A 19,679-nucleotide genomic window follows, 5' to 3' on the forward strand; every position below is an offset into this window, starting at 1 on the left:
CCTGCCCTTTCAAAATGTACATTCTAGGAGAAAGAAGATATGTACTGTTTTGCATATTGTAATATGGTTTTAGACATAAATATTACTAAAAGCACAATGTACATTTTAAGAGTTGAAATTTTTAGAAGTGCTATTTTACAAGTGTATTTTAGAATATCTTGCATTTAGAAAAGTATATGAATCAAAAACACTTCATTAAATTAATTATAACAAGTACAGAAGTCAGACACTGCAAAAAGGAAATCATGTTTCCTTATAATAAGGAAGTATTCTAAGTGATTCATTCCCTGTAACACAAATGATCCTCAAATTTGTTTTCTTGGAATTTTTAATGCCTGCATTTGTTGAATTCAGGCTTGGTTTTAAAATGTTTTGAAATTAGGAGCATCTAAAATATCCTGGGGGTCCCCCGAACCTGAAAATATTAAATAATTGTGTTGGGTTTGTCAGCAGCTTCATAGAAGTGAAATTTACCTACATTTGTTTCATATCCAATTCAGTAATGTCCTAAAGAAATTGAGATTTTAAAAAATCTATTAGTTATTAAAACGTAAAGCTATGTCTAGTACTGACAGTTTAAGCCACTATACTATCTCAAATTTTAGTGTGCATGTGAAGTACCCTGGGATGCAAATTAAAATCCAGGTTCCTGGGCATCACCTCTAACCTTCTGTATCTCCTTTATCTGTATCTTAGAGAGATTAAAGAAATCTGCCCTTCCCCCCCCCCAGTAGTTTATTGAGGTAAATTTACAAACAGAAGAATGCATAAATTTTAGGTGTACAGCTCAACAAGTTTGCATATGAATACTCTTGGTGACCACTTAGATGAAGATACAGAATATTTCCGTTATCCCCAGAAAATTCTCTTGTGCCTCTTTCTGATCAGTACTGCCACCCCTGATCCCTCTCCCTCTAGCCTTCTCAAGTGACCGCTGTTTTGATTTTGTCACCATAAGTGATTCTGATATTCTCATGCAGGTAGTCTCTCAGTCATAGTACGAGAAACAGTACCCTCTGTATTTTTCAACTCTTAGTTCACCTTTTATTATATAGGATGGAGTACCTGGAAATATCCTGTGTTGTTGTGGGCTTTGTCATTTTCTGATTGATTCAGTTCAAAAATCCTGAAACTTATGTGATGTCTTAGCATACTGACATCCTGTCTGTGGAATTATATTTAAATATATGTAAACATTTAGAACCAGACAGCCTCCATATATCGAGTGAGCATATGGTACATATGGTACAGATAAGTTTAATGGCATCATGAAACTGATTGTCTTTTTGTTACGCCTTTTTTTTTGTCCATGCCACATGGCTTGCAAGATCTTAGTTCCCTGACCAGGGATTGAACCTGGGCCCACAGCAGTGAAAGCCCTGCATCCTAACCACTGGACTGCCCGGGAATTCCCTTGTTACGCAAATTTTTGTTAAATTTACCATTTAAGAATCTCTGTATTTAAAGTTGAAAAGCTTTAATTTTTTATTAAATCGTGAGTGATTGATCCAACTTAAAATGTGAATTATTATAGTAATTACAAGTCAGACCACAAGTATAAAAGCTCATTATTTATACAGGTCAGCGATTACAGAATTAGTGTATTTTAGACATTTCCCTAAAGAACACAAAAATCTTAGCGTACTTAATTTAGAAGTTGAAGTTCTTGGTCTAAGTGGTTTTAGCCAGGTTGTCAGGAAGATAATTTTTCTTTAACATTTTAGGAATTTTGAGTTTTTGCGTTTAGTAGTAAGGAAATTAACATATATTTATTAGCATTTATTTTTTAGATGGTACCTTTAAACTGTTTGATGTTGGTGTTCAGTTTCTTTTATTTAAATGTTTTTAATTCAGAAAAAAAAGTGTTTTTTTTAAAATGGTGAGTAAAAATCACCCATAATTCTGTTCCTTAAAATGATTTAAAGTAGTCAAATGCTTTCCTGCCCCAGTTTTCTCCACCACAAAAGCCGTATTCCCAAACAGTCACTAGTATTGATCACTAGTATGTGTCCTTTGAGAAATTTTTTTATGCTTACGAGATAGCATAAAAAGTCAAGTGATAAAAAGCCAGAAGTAATAGCTTTGTCAGCACTTCCAAGTTTTGGAAATCACTGCTAATTATATTAGAAGTATAATTTTAATGTCTCTATTGGGGGTTTAAGGAAGTGTATTTAATAAAATAAAAATCTACGTGGTAAATTTTAATTTTATTACTGGATTTTAATATAATACGAGATTTATTTTTCTAAGAATAGTTGATTGGATACTTAAGGTGCTAGAAAAGGATGTGGATAGACTTCTTCCATGTATTTCTAGTTTGAAGGCCAGTTTTTCTTGTTGATAATAAGACATTTTTAATTGACTAGTATTTGACTAACTTATTTTTACTGTTATTGACCAAATTAAGATTAACATATTTCCTTTTTTTTCTTTTTGCTCATAGCTATAATAAGCGTATTAATGACATAAGAGAATGCAAAGAGGCAGCTGTGTCACATGCGTAAGTAGTTCTAACTTACCTGTGGAACTTTTAATCAAGAATTCCTTTCTTAAAGCATTATTTTGTTGAAGTGAGTGCAGACTAATGGTGTGTAAGATATGGTCGTAGGAGTGAAGGACTTTCAACCAATGAGGAATAAGTTTATAACCTCTGTATCTGTACCAGAGTACAGTGTATTAACACCAACGTCTCTGTATTGGTGCTAATGCAGACAGATTTTAAGTATTTTTGAATTGTTTTTAAAAATGCTCTAAGGAATACTATACAGAGGACTTTATTTTGGTATCATTCAGTTCTCTTATTGCCACTATGCTTTGGTGCCAATACTTTGCAAGTTATGATGATTTTTATGATACTTCATGAAAATGGACATATCTTTACACTCTCCCAAATGATATTTACTTTTCAAAGTATGTTAATCCCATACCTTTCCCAAATTTTAGTAAATATATTTTATTAGTAAATATATAAATTAGTGTATTTAAGATGTTTGAACAACTTTTCAATTTTCTCATGAATAATTTGATATTTCATTTAATTGTTATGTATGATATACTTGTATAGAATAGTTTCTCCAGTAAGTCTAGGTAATGTAGAGATAACATTACCTGATCCATCAGTATTTCTATAAGGCAGAGAAAAGATAAGCACCACTGTCACAGGTAAAAATATAAAACCACAAGAAGTTTTAGAATTTAGGTTTAGGCTGTAAAATGGATATTGGGAATTTAAATCATCTTTATTCATTGCTAACTGTAGTATATTATTTCCTATGCATTTTTTCACTTGAATAAAGTACTTATATTATTATAAAATGATTCTCTAGTACAAATAACATACTTTGGAATGTGTTAGAATTTCTTTCCTGACCTACAGAAATACATATGATTATGACTTATTCATGTGTTAGACCCTAGGCAGATATATGGTGTCTCAGCTATCTTTTATAAAGATCTTTTAAAAGTAAGGCATTTTTATTCCCTTTATTTATTATATAAAACAGGTATAAATAGTGAGGAGTAGTAATTCTTATCCTTCATTAACACGTGCCATAGTACTCCATATTTTCTCTCGATGTTAATATTCCTTGCAGCGACCCTGTGTAGCAAAATAATCAAAACATTTGCCCACTTTCTTCTTAGATATTACACCAGATGTGTTTATTATTGTCAGTTAAAAGAGAGCTTGTCATTAGAATTATACTGACATTGTAAAGGTACTATAGATTAGGCATCATGAAAGATGTATTTTTTTGAGTCAGGTGTCATCATCCCTGCTTTATAGATGAGAGGCTGAAGCTTAGAGAGATGGAACCTAAGGTCACATAGGCAAAGATTGGGTTTTAATATGTCTTCTAAAATTAATCTGTTGTGTCACAGCTTAATTTCTGGTGTTGCATATTTCTTCTATCAATACTTAGTTTTTTGGCATATGGTGTGTGTGGTGTGTGTGTGGCCGTTTATTTTTTGCAACTATCTAAATTTTAAAACTTTTTTGGAATGGTGTATGTTTTGAATAGTATGAGGAGTTGGAATTTATAGAATATTCTGTGTTTTTTTTTCCTTGTTAATGTGTGAGAATAAATTTTTCTAAATTGTATTTTATTTTTAAGATACCTAGTACATGAATATTTATGATTATCCTTTCCTCATCTTTCTGTTTTTGAACAGTAGCACCAAATAGATTTCATCCCAGTACCTTATTGAATATAGCTTTTATTTAGTCAGTTTCTTTTTTGTTGTTTTGTTTGTTTTTTTTTGCGGTACGCGGGCCTCTCACTGTTGTGGCCTCTCCCGTTGCGGAGCACAGGCTCAGGACGTGCAGGCTCAGCGGCCATGGTTCACGGGCCCAGCCGCTCTGCAGCATGTGGGATCTTCCCGGACCGGGGCACGAACCCGTGTCCCCTGCATTGGCAGGGGGACTCTCAACCACTGCACCACCAGGGAGGCCCCTATTTAGTCAGTTTTATATATTTAATAGGAATATACTTAATAAAGGAGGATATAGATTATCAGATATTTATTAAGTTATATTTATTGATTCTATGTGGGGGTGACAAGTCTATACAATAGAACAGTGAATACTTTTGAGGATTTCACAATATAGTTTATAGAGTGCTAGTCTATATGGTACTAAACTGGCAGAAATTATTCAGAAATAGACATCTGTATATTGGGAAATACTTCTTGAAGGATTGGTCTTGAAGTTTGGGTAGGATTTTGATAGCTAGAGAGAAGAAAATAAGCATGGTTAAAAACAGCACAAGAAAGGCAGGGATAAAGATGAGATTGGAAAGTCACTTAATGACAAACACATAGAAGATATTTGTAAGGGCTTCTGTTTCCTAAGAAAACTTTGGAAGTTGACCCTGAAATGATGTTATTTAATTGCCAATAATAAGTTTACTAGAAACAGATAAACTGTAATGGTGGGTGTCTTTCCCTATAGCGGTTCAATGCACAGAGAAAGACGCAAGTTTTTAAGGTCTGCACTGAAAGAATTGGCTACTGTCCTCTCTGATCAACCTGGCTTGCTAGGTCCCAAGGTAATTGATTTAATCCTTATTTCAACTACAATCAGTGTGTCATATTAAAATTTTAAAAATTTTTTTCTTCTCTCTGAAATTTTACTAAACTTTGAGTCAGGGACTACATAAGTGGATTTTATATTTAGCTGAGAGTGGATTTGCTGACTTGGCACTCGTAAATCAGACCTTCCTGCATCTTCCTCACATCTTGTTTATGTGCATGCTTTCCCTGATACATTGAAGTTTTCCTCTGTTTTCTCATTTCTGTCTTTTAAAGTTGGTATTATCAGTTTTGCTAATGACTTTTCACTTGGAGAAAGATTATGAATACGTTTTGTTTTTAATCTTTGCATGAGAGTAAATAATGTTATTATTTTTTTAATATCTATCAGGCACTTTTTGTTTTTATGGCATTATCCTTTGCCCGTGATGAAATTATCTGGCTACTTCGTCATGCAGATAACATGCCAAAGAAGAGTGCAGATGACTTTATAGATAAGTAAGTTAGCAACATTTAAAAAGTATGATTTTTGTATATTTTGATTTATGGGCTATGGAATTTGGGGACTAAAGTAACATTATTTTTAAAAACTTTTTTTAAGGCTTTTCATATTTGTCGTAATGGAGGGAATATTTATAATATATCGTTAGGTGATATGAATTACAATGCAAAGTCAACTTTAGCTTAGAATTAGGGCTTTAAATGTTTTCTCTTTAGTACTCTAGCTGGTCATAGAATTCTTGTTTGTTTTCTTGCTATAGTATAGTATTTCTTATGGAATTCATGTTTCAAAATTATGTACTACACAAAAATTTGAATAAGAATCCTAATGGAGTTGCAACTGTGTCATTTGTAATATCTTTCTCTCATTTTAGTCCACGGTCCCTCAATACAAGTTAGGTAAATGAATCAGAGAAATAAGAGCATACAGAAAAATCTTACTTCTCCCTAATACTGTAATCTTCTTTCATTTATGATTTTTTAATGATGTATTTATGAGATGTCCTCATTTTATTTTTATTTTGTATTTTCCTTTATCAGTCTTTTATTCTTAGCTTTTTTTTTTGCTTTCCATGATTTCTTTATTTATATGAAATAATATAAAAAGAAATTAGTTGACATTAAATATTTAACAATGCTTTTTCTAAGGAAGAAACTTAATGTAGCAATATCAAAGGCATTTCATATTTTCCTTGATAACAGTGAATTTAATTTTTGAAATATTTTTCTTGAATTTTTTAAAAAAGGCACATTGCTGAATTAATATTTTACATGGAAGAGCTTAGAGCACATGTAAGGAAATACGGACCTGTAATGCAGAGGTATTACGTGCAGTACCTTTCTGGCTTTGATGCTGTTGTCCTCAATGAACTTGTGCAGGTAAAAAATTATGTCATATTCTCCCTTTTGTTCCTTATTTCCCTCCTCTCTAATAACTGATTTATTTGCTCAGTAAACATTTACGAAAGTAATCTTTTGCCAAGTGGTGAAGATACAAATGTAAGTAAGTCGTGGTCATATTTTGTTAAGGGGATCATCATCTAGAGGGGCAAAAACATTTTGTTGTAGTTCAGTGTGATGGGCATTATGCTTACGTGTGTATAAAACTCATAGTGAACACATGCAGGGAATAATTCTTTATCTTGGGGGTAGAGAGGTACAGTAACCAAATTATAGAGGGCCTTGCAAAGGGGGAGGTTAGTCATAAATCAGATTTAATACTTAGGAAGATCACCCTGACTCAGTGTTGGTGATAGATTGCTGGGGGCCAAGTAAGGATGCAGAGAGATCAGAAGAAAAATTACTGTAGTAGGCTAAGTGAGAGCTGTTGAGAGCCTGAACTTGGGCAGTGGCTATGGAGATCAAGAAGAGTTCATGGAGACATTATAATTGATAATTAAGTATTAGAAGAAAACAGAAGATAAATCTTTTTGCATAGTGTGTTAGAGAACAGTGAGTAAAAAAAAATTCATCTAGATGTCGTAGTTTAATAAAATGTCCTAATTTTATTTTCAGTTTGGATTTTCTTCTGTTGATTTTTAGTCTTAGCTTTTTTCATTTTTTTGCTTTCCATAATTTCTTGATTCAGTCTTTTTAATCTTAATATAGATTTATTTTTATGCCAAATAAATTGACTGTAAGGAAAATAATATTTCAGTGTTTTCATTTTTAAAAATCAGATGTCTATAATAAGCTAACATATGGTACAGAGGAAGAGCATCACGAATTATCTTTATATTAAGACTACTCTAAAACTAGTCATTTTCCACGTAAATAACCATACTTTGATATCCGAATTTTCTTTCAAACCTACCTAAAAATGCAAATTAAAAAAAATTGTTCATGTAATTGTTTACCCTGGATTATATACAGTTTATAGTTTACTATCCTAAACTAGTTTATTTCTTTTATCCACTAGATGGAGCTCATATGCTTCCTTTAATAATGTCTATTAAAAGGGGGGATAGAAAAGCTGATTTTATGCTTAGAGTGTTATTGCTTTGCTGCAGTTTTTTTTGGAATAGTTATTACTTAGCAGATAAACCAAAGTCTACTGTGCTATCACAATCTAAAAAAGTAAACCAGACTCTTGGTTTCATGGCATTTTGAAACTTACTGTGACTAGCTGGATATTTATTAATACATTTTACAGATTTATGTTAAAGTGTTAGAATTTTTAAGTCACTCCATGTCTTCTGGTGTCTTTTATATAAATTGGATTTTAACAATACTGAGAAAATTAATTTTTTATTTTTTCTGGGATTATAGTAATAGTAGTAGCAGCAGCAATAATAATACTAATATTAATAATTGGCAAATTTATTGATAGTATATTACTTCTGTACAACAACTTTGTGACGGTAGGTATAGTGAAGAAAAAAGACCTTATGTAACTTGATCAGTATTGCACAGTTCATGAGTAATAGAGCCACTATTTGAACTCAAGTCTTAACTCAAATGTCTATGCTTTTTACCACCCACTTCTGTTGTAAAGTATATGCATAGTGTTTTTAACCATTTGTTAGGATTTAAATTTAGAACTAAGATTAACCTGTTAAAATAGTTCATTGTAATAGGTATTAAATTTTTTTAAATTGTGGTAAAATATACATAACATAAAAGTTACCATTTTTCAGTGTATAGTATAGGACATTGTGTACATTTACATTGTTGTATAAGTCTTAATGTTTTGAAAATTATTTATGCTTTTTGTGAGCTAAGCATCCACTTTTTAAAAAGTTAATCATTTAGCATCTACTTTACATGCAGTTATCAAATATTCACTTTTTTTAGCCAGTTTGAGAGGGATTTTTTTTTTGGCCGTAATTTTGTTGAGGTAAAATTTATATATGATAAAAATCATCCATTTTTAGTGTACTGTTTGAATTTGGGCAACTGTATACATTCATGTAACATCACCAGTCAAGATGTAGAGCATTTCCAACACTAAAAGTTTTCTTCTGCACCTTTGTAGTTGATTCCCTCTCTAGACCCCCAGCAACCCTTGTCTGCTCTTTGTCACCTTTTGCCTTGTAAAAAAGTTTTTCCTATAAATGAAATTGTCATGATATAATTTCTTGTTTTTCATTTCTTTCAATTAGCATAATGTTTCTGAGATTCATCCATGTTATTGTGTGTATCAACCTTCCATTCCAGAAAGGAATGTTTATTGCAGAAAAATATTCCATACTATGGATATGCAAGTTTGTTTATCCATCTACCAGTTGATGGACCTATGAGTTTTTTTCCCAGCTAGATGTTTTTATCATTATTTTTTGATTTTCAGAATCTTTCTGTTTGCCCTGAAGATGAATCAATCATCATGTCCTCTTTTGTGAACACTATGACTTCTCTAAGTGTAAAACAAGGTAATAAGTCTTTTAAATAAAAACATTTTCTTGTAATCAGGTTTCAAATTAGATTATTAAGGAGAGGATTTAGCAGTTAGTTTTTACAGAATTACTTATCTTATTTTGGGACATATTTAACCTGTTCTCTTTTGTTTTAACTTTGTTCATTCTGAAGCAAAGGTTTCCAAAATGGATGTGTGATGATTATAAAATCATAAGAAGTATAGCTTAACATTTCTTATTATTCAGCAGGGGGAAGAAAGCATTTTGTAATATAAAAAAATAATAAAGAAAAATGAGCACTCCACATCGTAACAAAGTGTATATTTGGTCCAAGCATTACCTGTGACAATAATGGATACCATTAATAAAATGATTAATCTGGGCAGGCACTTTATATGTATTATCCTATTTAATCCTCATCAGTGTTAAAAAGCTGTTACTACTTTTATTTGACAGATTTGGAAACTTAAGGTTTGAGGGTTAACCTCCCAATTATTTAACATGGTTTGCCCACACTCTAACAGATGTTAACTACTACAGTAGGATCTTAAGTTCAGGTCTGTCCATCTCAAAAGTTGATGTCATATAATAGACTGCCTCTCCATTAGTTGAATACTCTATTCCAGTAGACTGATATGATGTTCTAGTTTTATAATCTTTAAGTAAAAGGTATCAGAAACCTTGAAAATTTCTGAGTAATAAATTTATTTAGTTTTATTAACCTTTATAGTTATCACACTTAAGTAATGAATCTACTGTAACCTTGCCTGGTTGTGTTTGGTTTATATAAAGTTATTTTGTGGGACTTCAGCGTGCTATCCAAAGTTTCTATTTGCAGGGTTCCTCATGCTCTATTTTAGGTCCTTTAAATTGACATGTAAGCAAACTGAGAGTCACAGGTTTAGGAGAGAAGTCTGTACTTTACACTTCTCTTAGCATAACTGCCTCCTTTATCATCTTTATAGGATATGAGAATTATTTCACTCTTACCTATTAAATTATTTTTAAATTGCAAAATAAACATAATATGAAATTTACTATCTTATCATTTTTAAGTGTACAGTTCAGTAGTGTTAAGTATACTCACATAGTTGTGCAATAAATATTCAGAACCTTTCATCTTGTAAAACTAAAACTCTAAAAAATAACAATTCCCCATTTTCCTTTCCCTCCAGCCCCTGGATCCACTATTCTACTTTATGTTTCTATGAGTTCGACTATTCTAGATACTTCACATAACTGAATTGTACAGTATTTGTCTTTTTTGTCACTAACTTATTTTACTTAGCATAATGTCCTCAACATTTGATCCATGTTGTAGTATGTGGCAGAATTTATTCCCTTTTTAAGGCTAAATAATGTGCCATTGTGTGTTTATATCACATTTTGTTTATCCATTCATCTGTTGATGGACTTTTTTTTTTTTTTTAAGATGTTGGGGGTAGGAGTTTATTAATTAATTAATTTATTTTTGCTGTGTTGGGTCTTCGTTTCTGTGCGAGGGCTTTCTCTAGTTGTGGCAAGCGGGGGCCACTCCTCATCACGGTGCGTGGGCCTCTCACTATCGTGGCCTCTCTCGTTGTGGAGCACAGGCTCCAGATGCGCAGGCTCAGCAGTTGTGGCTCATGGGCCTAGTTGCTCCGCGGCATGTGGGATCCTCCCAGACCAGGGTGCGAACCCGTGTCCCCTGCATTAACAGGCAGATTCTCAACCACTGCGCCACCAGGGAAGCCCCTGTTGATGGACTTATTGGTACTTCCACCTTTTGACTGTTGTGAATAATGCTGCTGTAAACATTAGTGTACACATATCTTCAAGACCTTGCTTTATTCTTTTGTATATATGTCCAGAAGTGGAATTGTCTTAGCTCTTAAATTTTAAAATGTGATTATAGGTTTGTATAATTACATTATTACAAATTATATTAATTACAACTTAATTACATTAATTTGGTTTGTAATCTTTTTTCTATTATTGTAGTTGAAGACGGGGAAGTATTTGATTTCAGAGGAATGAGATTAGATTGGTTTAGATTACAGGTAAGAATAATTTTCATTGTCATTCTGTTTTGTTATTGAATACCTTAGTTAACATGAAAACATAACTTAATATGAAAAAAAATTCATTATTATATACCTATTGAAAAGACTCCTTTTGTATAACTAACATAGTCTACTTCATGAAAGAAACTTTTTTTTATTGAGGTATAATTAACATGAAACGTTCTGTTAGTTTCAGGTATACAACATAATGATTCAATATATAAGTATATTTTGAAATGATCACAGTAAGTCTAGTTAATATCCGTTACCACATGTAGTTACAAAGTTTATTTTTACTTGTGATGAGAACTTTTAGGATTTACTCTCCTAGCAACTTTCAAATATATAATACAGTGTTATTAACTATAGCCACCATCCTGTACATTACATACCCAGGACTTACTTATTTTGTAACTGGAAGTTTATATCTTTTGACTACCTTCACCCATTTCACCTACCCCTGACTCCCTGCCTCTGGCAACCACCAATCTGTTGTCTGTACCTGCAAGTTTGGTTTTTTCTTTTGTTCATTTTGTTTTGTTTTTTTGTTATTTTATATTCCACATATAAGTGAGATCATATGGTATTTGTCTTTCTCTGTCTGACTTCTTTCACTTAGCACAATGCCTTCAAGGTCCATCCATGTTGTCACAAATAGCAGGATTTCCTGCCTTTTTCATGGCTGAATAATATTCCTGTGTGTGTGTGTGTGTGTGTCCCACAACTTTTTTTATCCATTCATCCATCAGTGGACACTTAGGTTGTTTCCATGTTGTGGATATTGTAAATGATGCTTCAGTGAACACAGGGGTGTAGATATCTTTTTGCATTAGTGTTCTCATTTTCTTCAGGTAAATACCCAGACATGGAATTGCTAGATCATAAGTTAGTTCTATTTTCAATTTTTTCAGGAACCTCCATACTGTTTTCCATAATGGCTGCACCCATTCCCATTCCCACCAGTGATGCACATGGATTTCCTTTTCTCCACATCCTCACCAACACTTGTTATTTATTGTCTTTTTGATAATAACCATTGTAACAGGTGTGAGTTGATGATTAGTAATATTGAGCATCTTTTTATGTACCTGTTGGCCATCTGTATGTCTTCTTTGGGAAAAGACCTATTCAGATCCTCTGCACTTTTTAAATTGATTTGTTTTGGTTTTTTGCTATTGAGTTGTATATATAGAAGACACAATTTGTATTAGTTGTTAAATTTGGATAAATATATTTCTCACTTATACCAGTATAAAAGTTTTGATTACAGTATCATAGTTTTTACATAACTAGGTTTTTGGGCCACGTAGTCTTTGTTATAACTACTCTGCCATTGTAGTGTGAGAGCAGCTTTATTTAATACGTAAACAAATGGGCATAGTTGTGTTTCAATAAAACTATTTATAAAAGCAGGCAGCTGGCTCACAGACCATAGTTTACCATCCCCTGATCTAGTGCTAAAAGCTTCATTTTTCTGAAATGCAGAAATAAATATTAGACTTAAAAAGTTTTTATTCAAAATATAACCATCACATAAATAGTTTTTAAGGACTTTTTAAAATTCGAGCCTGAAATTTTTGTATGTACTGTAAATTTAATGATAGAATTTAATTGCCCCTTAAATATTTCGTAATTATGGGGAAACTGTGGCATGGTATTTTCAATAACTGTATATTTAAAAATAATAATAATATGTTCTCATTATAAAAAGTCAAAGTATCCAGAGGTAAAGTAGAAAAGGAAAATTCACACTTTTCCCAGTTTCATTCCCCAGAAATATTAACTTTTAATAATTGGCCTATGCAGTATCCTTTTAGATGTTCAAACCTATAAATGAGGTTATACTGTATACTGTTCTGCAACATAAAAAAATTTTAAAGTGTTTTAATTAAAAGTGAAAATATAAGCACCATGTGTTTGAGGAAGAGATTTTTAGATGAATACAGTCTCAGGAAGCACTCATAGAAAGAGCATAGTTTTCTGGCAGTCTGCTTAGTTCCCTGAGGTGCTTTTGCTTTTGTTAGGTTCTTTCCTTCCAGTGTCAAAATATATAGACACTTTTCTGTCTCTTGATCTGTGTTCTACAACAGCATATTTTTAGAAATTAAGATTTTATAAATTAAGCCACAGTTTTAAGTAACTTGCCTGAGATTACAGAGCTGGTTAGTGGGAGATCAGGGAAAGAATACTTGAGATACCGCCATCCCCAAATGTTTAATGTGTATATATTATAGGTTATTTTCTTCCAGTTAAAAATAAAGTTTAGAAATTAACATTTTCTTGTTTTAAAAAATGCTCTGGGGCTTCCTTGGTGGCGCAGTGGTTGAGAGTCCGCCTGCTGATGCAGGGGACGCGGGTTCGTGCCCCGGTCCGGGAAGATCCCACATGCTGCAGAGCGGCTGGGCCCGTGAACCATGGCCGCTAAGCCTGCGCGTCCGGAGCCTGTGCTCCGCAACGGGAGAGGCCACAACAGTGAGAGGCCCATGTACCGCAAAAAAAAAAACAAAAAAACAAAAAAACTCTGAAACAATACATAAGCAGTGCTTATAAAATGAATGAAAATAGAAGTGGAGTTACTCTGCCAAAGGTATACATCAAAAATTTTAAAAGTCATTGTCACAAAGTTTGAACTGCTTTCAGCCTCTTACTCTTAGTTTGTGGGAGTGCCTAAACCAACATTTAGGTTCAGAGAATTTTAGAGATTTAGATGCAGTTCAAATCTACCCTTATTAAATACTTCCAGGATTCTTAAACTTATTCATTTGAAAAATTTACTTGAGAATTTTACCTTTGTCCAGTGCAGTCATACAGCAGAATATAAAGCATCTGAGTGAGCATTAGAGATATAGAATTGATATATCCCTCTGTGAGATTTTTAAATTTTACTTAGCTTATAAATGCAACACTGTAATGACATTGCTATCTCTCTTCACATAGTCTTCCTTTGTTTATCTGTGTATCCAAATTTCTTCTTTTTTTTTTTTTTTTTTTTTTTTTTGCGGTACGCGGTTCTCTCACTGTTGTGGCCTCTCCCGTTGCGGCGCACAGGCTCCAGACGCGCAGGCTCAGCGGCCATGGCCCACAGGCCTAGCTGCTCCACGGCATGTGGGACCTTCCCGGACTGGGGCATGAACCCGTGTCCCCTGCATTGGCAGGTGGACTCTCAACCACTGCGGCACCAGGGAAGCACAAATTTCTTCTTTTTATAAGGACGCTGATCATATTGGATTAGGGTCCACTTTAATGACCTCATTTTAACTTGATTACCTCTATAAAGACTCTTTACATTCTATGGTATTAGGGATTATAATTTTGGAGGACATAATTTAACCCATAACATTGCTCTTAACCAGGATTGTGACATACAGTCACTCAACCCCTTTCTATTGCATAGTAGGTTCTTATTTTTTAGTGATAATAGGTCAGAACATACCAAGGAAGAAATAATGGGACATAAAACTGAGCCAGAGAAGTCTTAACTAGGAAAAGGGGGCAGAAGTGCGAGGTGGGTGGCAGTGTCCAGAATCTAGGAGGTTTGCAGAGATTATTAAGAGCAGGTCAACAATGAGGGTTCTAAGACTACAGACTAGACCATAGGATGCAGGATATAAAATATTGACAGTAGTATTATATAATCTGTAGAAGAGTACAAATCCTCTTTTGGGTATTTTATAAACCTGGCTATGAAGACAAGGCATAAAACATGAAAAATTAAACAGCAGTTTAAAAATCTAAAAGCTTAAGTTGAATTATGCCACCAACAGAGTATGATTAACAATTAATTATAGTTTTCTTAGGAAGGAGAAAGGTTTTTTCAAGTTGGAATTGCTAGTAATGGCTTTATAGAGAAAGCAACGTTTTAACCCAGACTTTGAAAGATAGGTAGAATTTGAATAGGAAAATAGCTTACACAGGAAAGGGCAAGTAAAGAAACTTTTTAGTGTAAAGTATTACTACAAGAAGGAAAATATCAATATCTTCACAAAAGATATGAATGATCTGCGTTTGATCAGTGATTTGGTAGAAGGACAAGAGTTATTAGGTATAAGCATATGGCCAGAGAGAGATGTCCTGAGCTCTATAGATATCACTTCTTGAGTAGAGCAGGGCTAGAAGGATAAGCATTTGGGGGAATGTTATAATATGCTTTGTGCCTTCACTGGAGTCTTTGTAGTCTTAAAAGAAGAGTTCTCCTTCTCTACATGTATTCTCTGCCATTTTTTTCTGCTTCCTAAGGCATCTCATTCCACTGTGTCTCATTAGTCCCTTAAGCATCTTCAGTCACTCTTTCATTTAGCTTCTTCTCTTCTGCCTTCTAATTTACTTGGGTTGTTCAAATCTTAGACTTTTATTTAAACCAATTCTTTTTTAGTAATGTATGTTTCTTCTTCCATTGTTGTCAGGCATTTCAAATGAGTGTTTTAAATCAAATTATCTCATTTTGTCACCATCTGTTTCATCTGAATTTATTTTCACAGTGATATTTTAATTCAGAATTTTTAAAATGAGGCTCAGTTAATGGAAGTCTTTATTGAACTCATGGCCACTACTGGTTTCTCTTTATACTTTAAATCTGATGAAAGGTAAATTAAACTTCCGTTAGACTTAGTTTGTGATGAATGTCCAGAATATATCTTGCCATTAGAGTACTGCCATCATATTCCTCATTCTCTCCCCTTTACTGGCAGACACAAACAACAAATATAAAACTCTGCTTTGTGATGTGCCTGCCTCAGTGAATGGTAATTTCCTCCATGTAGAAGCTGAGATTTCCCATTGTAGAAGCTGAGGTTTGATTTTTATCCTACTTAAAAGGCAATAATTATTTAGTCTCTTAATATTTCATGGGTACTAGCAGAAGACATGGGGGTCTTGGATCAGAGACAAAGGACTTAATTCACTGCACAGGAAGTGGCATGAACATCAGTATATATACATCATTTTTCCCTTGCTTCCGTGTCTCATGTGGGTAGTACAGAGAGACCCAGATGAATGCTATGCATTGGTCATGTCTTGCAGCTAAGGAGAACTGAGTTTGAGGAACCCTCTGTTTTGTCATCAACAGTAAGCATACTTGCTCTTTGTTCCAGAGGGACACATTTCTTTATTTCTCAAGCTTGGTAGATGCAAATATAACCCCCAGAAATGGCCTGGATAGTGAGTGGTCTGGGCCTTGCGTTTTTGGCATATCCAGCAGGGTGTGTAGGCACACATATGAGATTATGAAGGAATGTCTCCCTAAAGCCAGAACCCTGGCCATCATCCATAATTCTCTGTTGCCTCTCACATCTAGTCATTCCCAGATTAAACACTTTTGAATTGTACGACCCTAGACCATAGCATAATCCTGTCTGGATTATTGCCACCACTTCATCCTAACAGATCTCTGCCTCCTGTTCCCTTTCTGCCCACCCCTCTCTGTTTCCCCTTCCACAAAGAATAATCTTTCTAAACAATAATTAGCTATCACACAGAACCTTCGGTGGTTCACCAAAAAGTTTAAATTCTTTAACATGATTTTCAAGGGTCTGCAGGATCTGGTTGAATCTCTTCTTTTACCATTTCCTTTCTCTTCTTTGCACTCTAACCACAGCCATAGTGAGCAGTGTTTTGTTCTGTAGGCACCCCTCCTATTCTTGTTCTCCACCCTTCTGAAATGTCCACCATCTGTGGGCAGGTTTCGCTTTCTGTGAGTTGGTACCTCTTTAGTGGAATTTCTTTCCCTCACCACCTATCCTGATGGTTTCGGTTAAGACCTATTGCCTTTTTGGTCAGCCTACACTAATTTTACCATCTTCACAGTGGTTTTCTGGACTCCATCAGTTAATACAATGTGTTATGTTATCCAGTTTTTAATGATTCAGTATAATCTAAAACCTCCCTGAATCAACATGTGCAATACCTACTTTCATCTTATTGTTTCCTATATATGTTTTCTCTTGAAATAGATTGAAAACCTCTTTTGGTAGGGACACTGTGACAATTCATTGTTTTATACTTTTGATGTTGTGACTTCACTTATTTTGGGCATTCAAGATGAATGACCCATGTATTAGATTCTGTTTTATGGACAGTATTTCAGTTTATTTAAAGAAATTCTTGATAGGAATTTCAAGTTTGGGTCACTGTAGACAATTTTTAAAAGGTGATGTTGCTCATAATAAACTTTAAGTATTTTTCAGTAGTGGGTGTTTTTCTTTTTTCTTTCCCCCCTGTAGACTTGGTCTATACCTAAAGTCATTACCTAAACTACTTTTGTTTTTTGCTTTACTTTTACAGGCATATACTAGTGTCTCTAAGGCTTCACTTAGTCTTTCAGATCACAGAGAACTTGGAAAGATGATGAATACAATAATTTTTCACACAAAAATGGTAGATTCCCTGGTGGAAATGTTGGTGGAAACATCAGATCTCTCCATATTTTGGTATGTTGTAATTTTCTTTAAATCAGAATTTGAAATTTTTATTATGCAAAGGTATATTTCTTGATTATTTATGTTAGTGTGGTGCTTAATACAGTTCAGTAATAGACTCTTAAGAATAAATGGAATAGTGGACAACTTGCCAATAAAATGAAGTTTACCAAGTTGGGATTTTATATCTATTTTTCTCTATAAGAGCAACTCTTACTGATGTGAATTTATTTTTTACACTTTCTTTGAGGAGGTGAAAACAGTCACTTCAGATTGTGTCATTAGACTAAAGGAAAAAAGTTTTGGGTCAGGGTTAAATAGAGCAAACATTGGAAATTAAATAGCACATAATTTCACTCTGCAGTATTAAGTTAGACATTAATATTATGACGATGTGGTGACTATTCCCTCCATTGTGCTCCACTCTCCTTTGCTTCTATCATATAGCTCTTTTGTTATACTTAGTACTTTACAACTCTTTTTCTCCCCCACAAAAAATGTTTCTTTTTAAAATTTATTTATTTATTTTTGGCTGCATTGGGTCTTTGTTGCTGTGCGTGGGCTTTCTCTAGTTGGGGCGAGCAGGGGCTACTCTTCGTTATGGTGCGTGGGCTTTCCATTGTGGTGGCTTCTCTTGTTGCGGAGCACGTGCTCTAGGTGCGCGGGCTTCAGTAGTTGTGACACACGGGCTCAGTAGTTGTGGCGCATGGGCTTAGTTGCTCCACAGCATGTGGGATCCTCCCAGACCCCAGGGCTCGAACCCGTGTCCGCAGCATTGGCAGGCGGATTCTTAACCACTGCACCACCAGGGAAGCCCCATAATATGGTTCTTGAAGAAGGTCATGTTTTTGTTTCCTTAATGTCTAATATAGTAGGTACTTAATAAATATCTAAATGAATAAGTGAGCTTGATTGTAATAAAATTAATAGACAGTGGTGTCAGGACTCAAACTTAAGTATTCTTACACCAGAGCTGTACAATAACAACTCTGTTTCTGCTTCCTGACCTTTTTTCCTTTAGGGAAGCTGATGGGAATAGTCTAGTAGATCCCTTTAATTCTAAAATGCTGAGATAGTTTCAGTGGATAGTGATAGTAGTTTCTTTGTACTGAATAGAGATCATTATGAAAAGTGTCTCGTTGCTTTTATTTTTGGGGGAAAAAACCAATCTACACTGATTTTTGCAGTTTGTAGTATGGCTTTAATTAGCAGTGTTACAGAAGAAATCCAAATCGCCAGGTGGGGAAGACATAGGGATCTCTTAATGCAACTCACGAAACACAGTTATCACATAACAAGTTTGTAAGAATTTTAAGGATTATTTGGAACCCTATCCTATTGTCTGACCCAAAGGCTACCTTGGAAAGAAAATGGAACATTTTACGTTTAGGTGTTTTTGAGCTACAGAAAGCTTCCTGCAAAAGAAGTATACAGCAATCAGAAATTCCTATTCTCTTTCTTGGAAATAAAGGCACTTTGAATAATGTTTAAAATTTTCAAGTTTTCAGTCATTTAATTAATTTTTATCCATATTTTCTCTTAACCACATTCTTACTTTGTCATATCCAAGATAAAGACATGTTTATGACTTCTGTTTGTCTTCATTATTCCAAGATGTACTATATTTTATCACCTCACATTCTTTTAGATTTAACATCTCTTAAATCCGGAAGTAATTTAAAATTGATGGTGTGTCATTGTTTAATTGACAATGTTTTTCTTTCTTAGTGGTACATAAAATAATGGTGTTTCTTAAAATTGATAGTGACTTAGCTTTGATAAAATTTGATGATGTAAGATTTGAATGTCATATATTCATATGCCATAGATATGGTTTATCTTCTCTTTAATTTTTTTATTTAAAAATGTGTTAATGTTATATAAATAATATTTTTATTACTCTGAAATGATTATTGGTGTGTAAGAGATAACTCTTTGGAAAAATAACTTTTCTTTTCCTAAGAGAATAAATGCTACAGTTGGTAATTTTTACTCACTTGAATCAAATTAAATTAAATATAAGGTACTGGGTCATAAAATTTTAATTTTAACTATAAAAATTGTGATTCTAATTTTTGTTTCCTTATAGTTTTTATAGTCGTGCTTTTGAGAAGATGTTTCAACAATGTTTGGAGTTACCCTCTCAGTCAAGATACTCAATTGCGTTCCCACTACTTTGCACTCATTTTATGAGTTGCACACATGAACTGTGTCCAGAAGAGGTAATTTCAGAGTAGTATTGTGATTTATATGGTATGCAGAAAAAACTACTCCAAACATAAAGCTGACCGAATGTTCACAAAGACTCACAAAGTCCTAATTGTCTAATCTAGCTGCCCACT

General features: G+C 33.7%; 1 protein-coding gene across 1 annotated transcript in view; it reads left to right on the forward strand.

The window, feature by feature from the left end:
* NCKAP1 (NCK associated protein 1) overlaps window positions 1-19,679 on the forward strand; it is a 98,887-nt gene that overhangs the window by 44,756 nt on the left and 34,452 nt on the right. The window contains exons 10-17 of the mRNA XM_029225622.1: window positions 2,444-2,500; window positions 4,949-5,045; window positions 5,420-5,526; window positions 6,276-6,408; window positions 8,816-8,897; window positions 10,863-10,921; window positions 17,204-17,349; window positions 19,427-19,559. Of these exons, the coding sequence (XP_029081455.1) occupies window positions 2,444-2,500; window positions 4,949-5,045; window positions 5,420-5,526; window positions 6,276-6,408; window positions 8,816-8,897; window positions 10,863-10,921; window positions 17,204-17,349; window positions 19,427-19,559 (814 nt within the window). The remainder of the gene's footprint in view (window positions 1-2,443; window positions 2,501-4,948; window positions 5,046-5,419; window positions 5,527-6,275; window positions 6,409-8,815; window positions 8,898-10,862; window positions 10,922-17,203; window positions 17,350-19,426; window positions 19,560-19,679) is intronic.

This window comes from Monodon monoceros, unplaced genomic scaffold, assembly GCF_005190385.1.
Source record: "Monodon monoceros isolate NGI ecotype Baffin Bay Population unplaced genomic scaffold, NGI_Narwhal_1 Super_Scaffold_16, whole genome shotgun sequence".
Classification (NCBI taxonomy): domain Eukaryota; kingdom Metazoa; phylum Chordata; class Mammalia; order Artiodactyla; family Monodontidae; genus Monodon; species Monodon monoceros.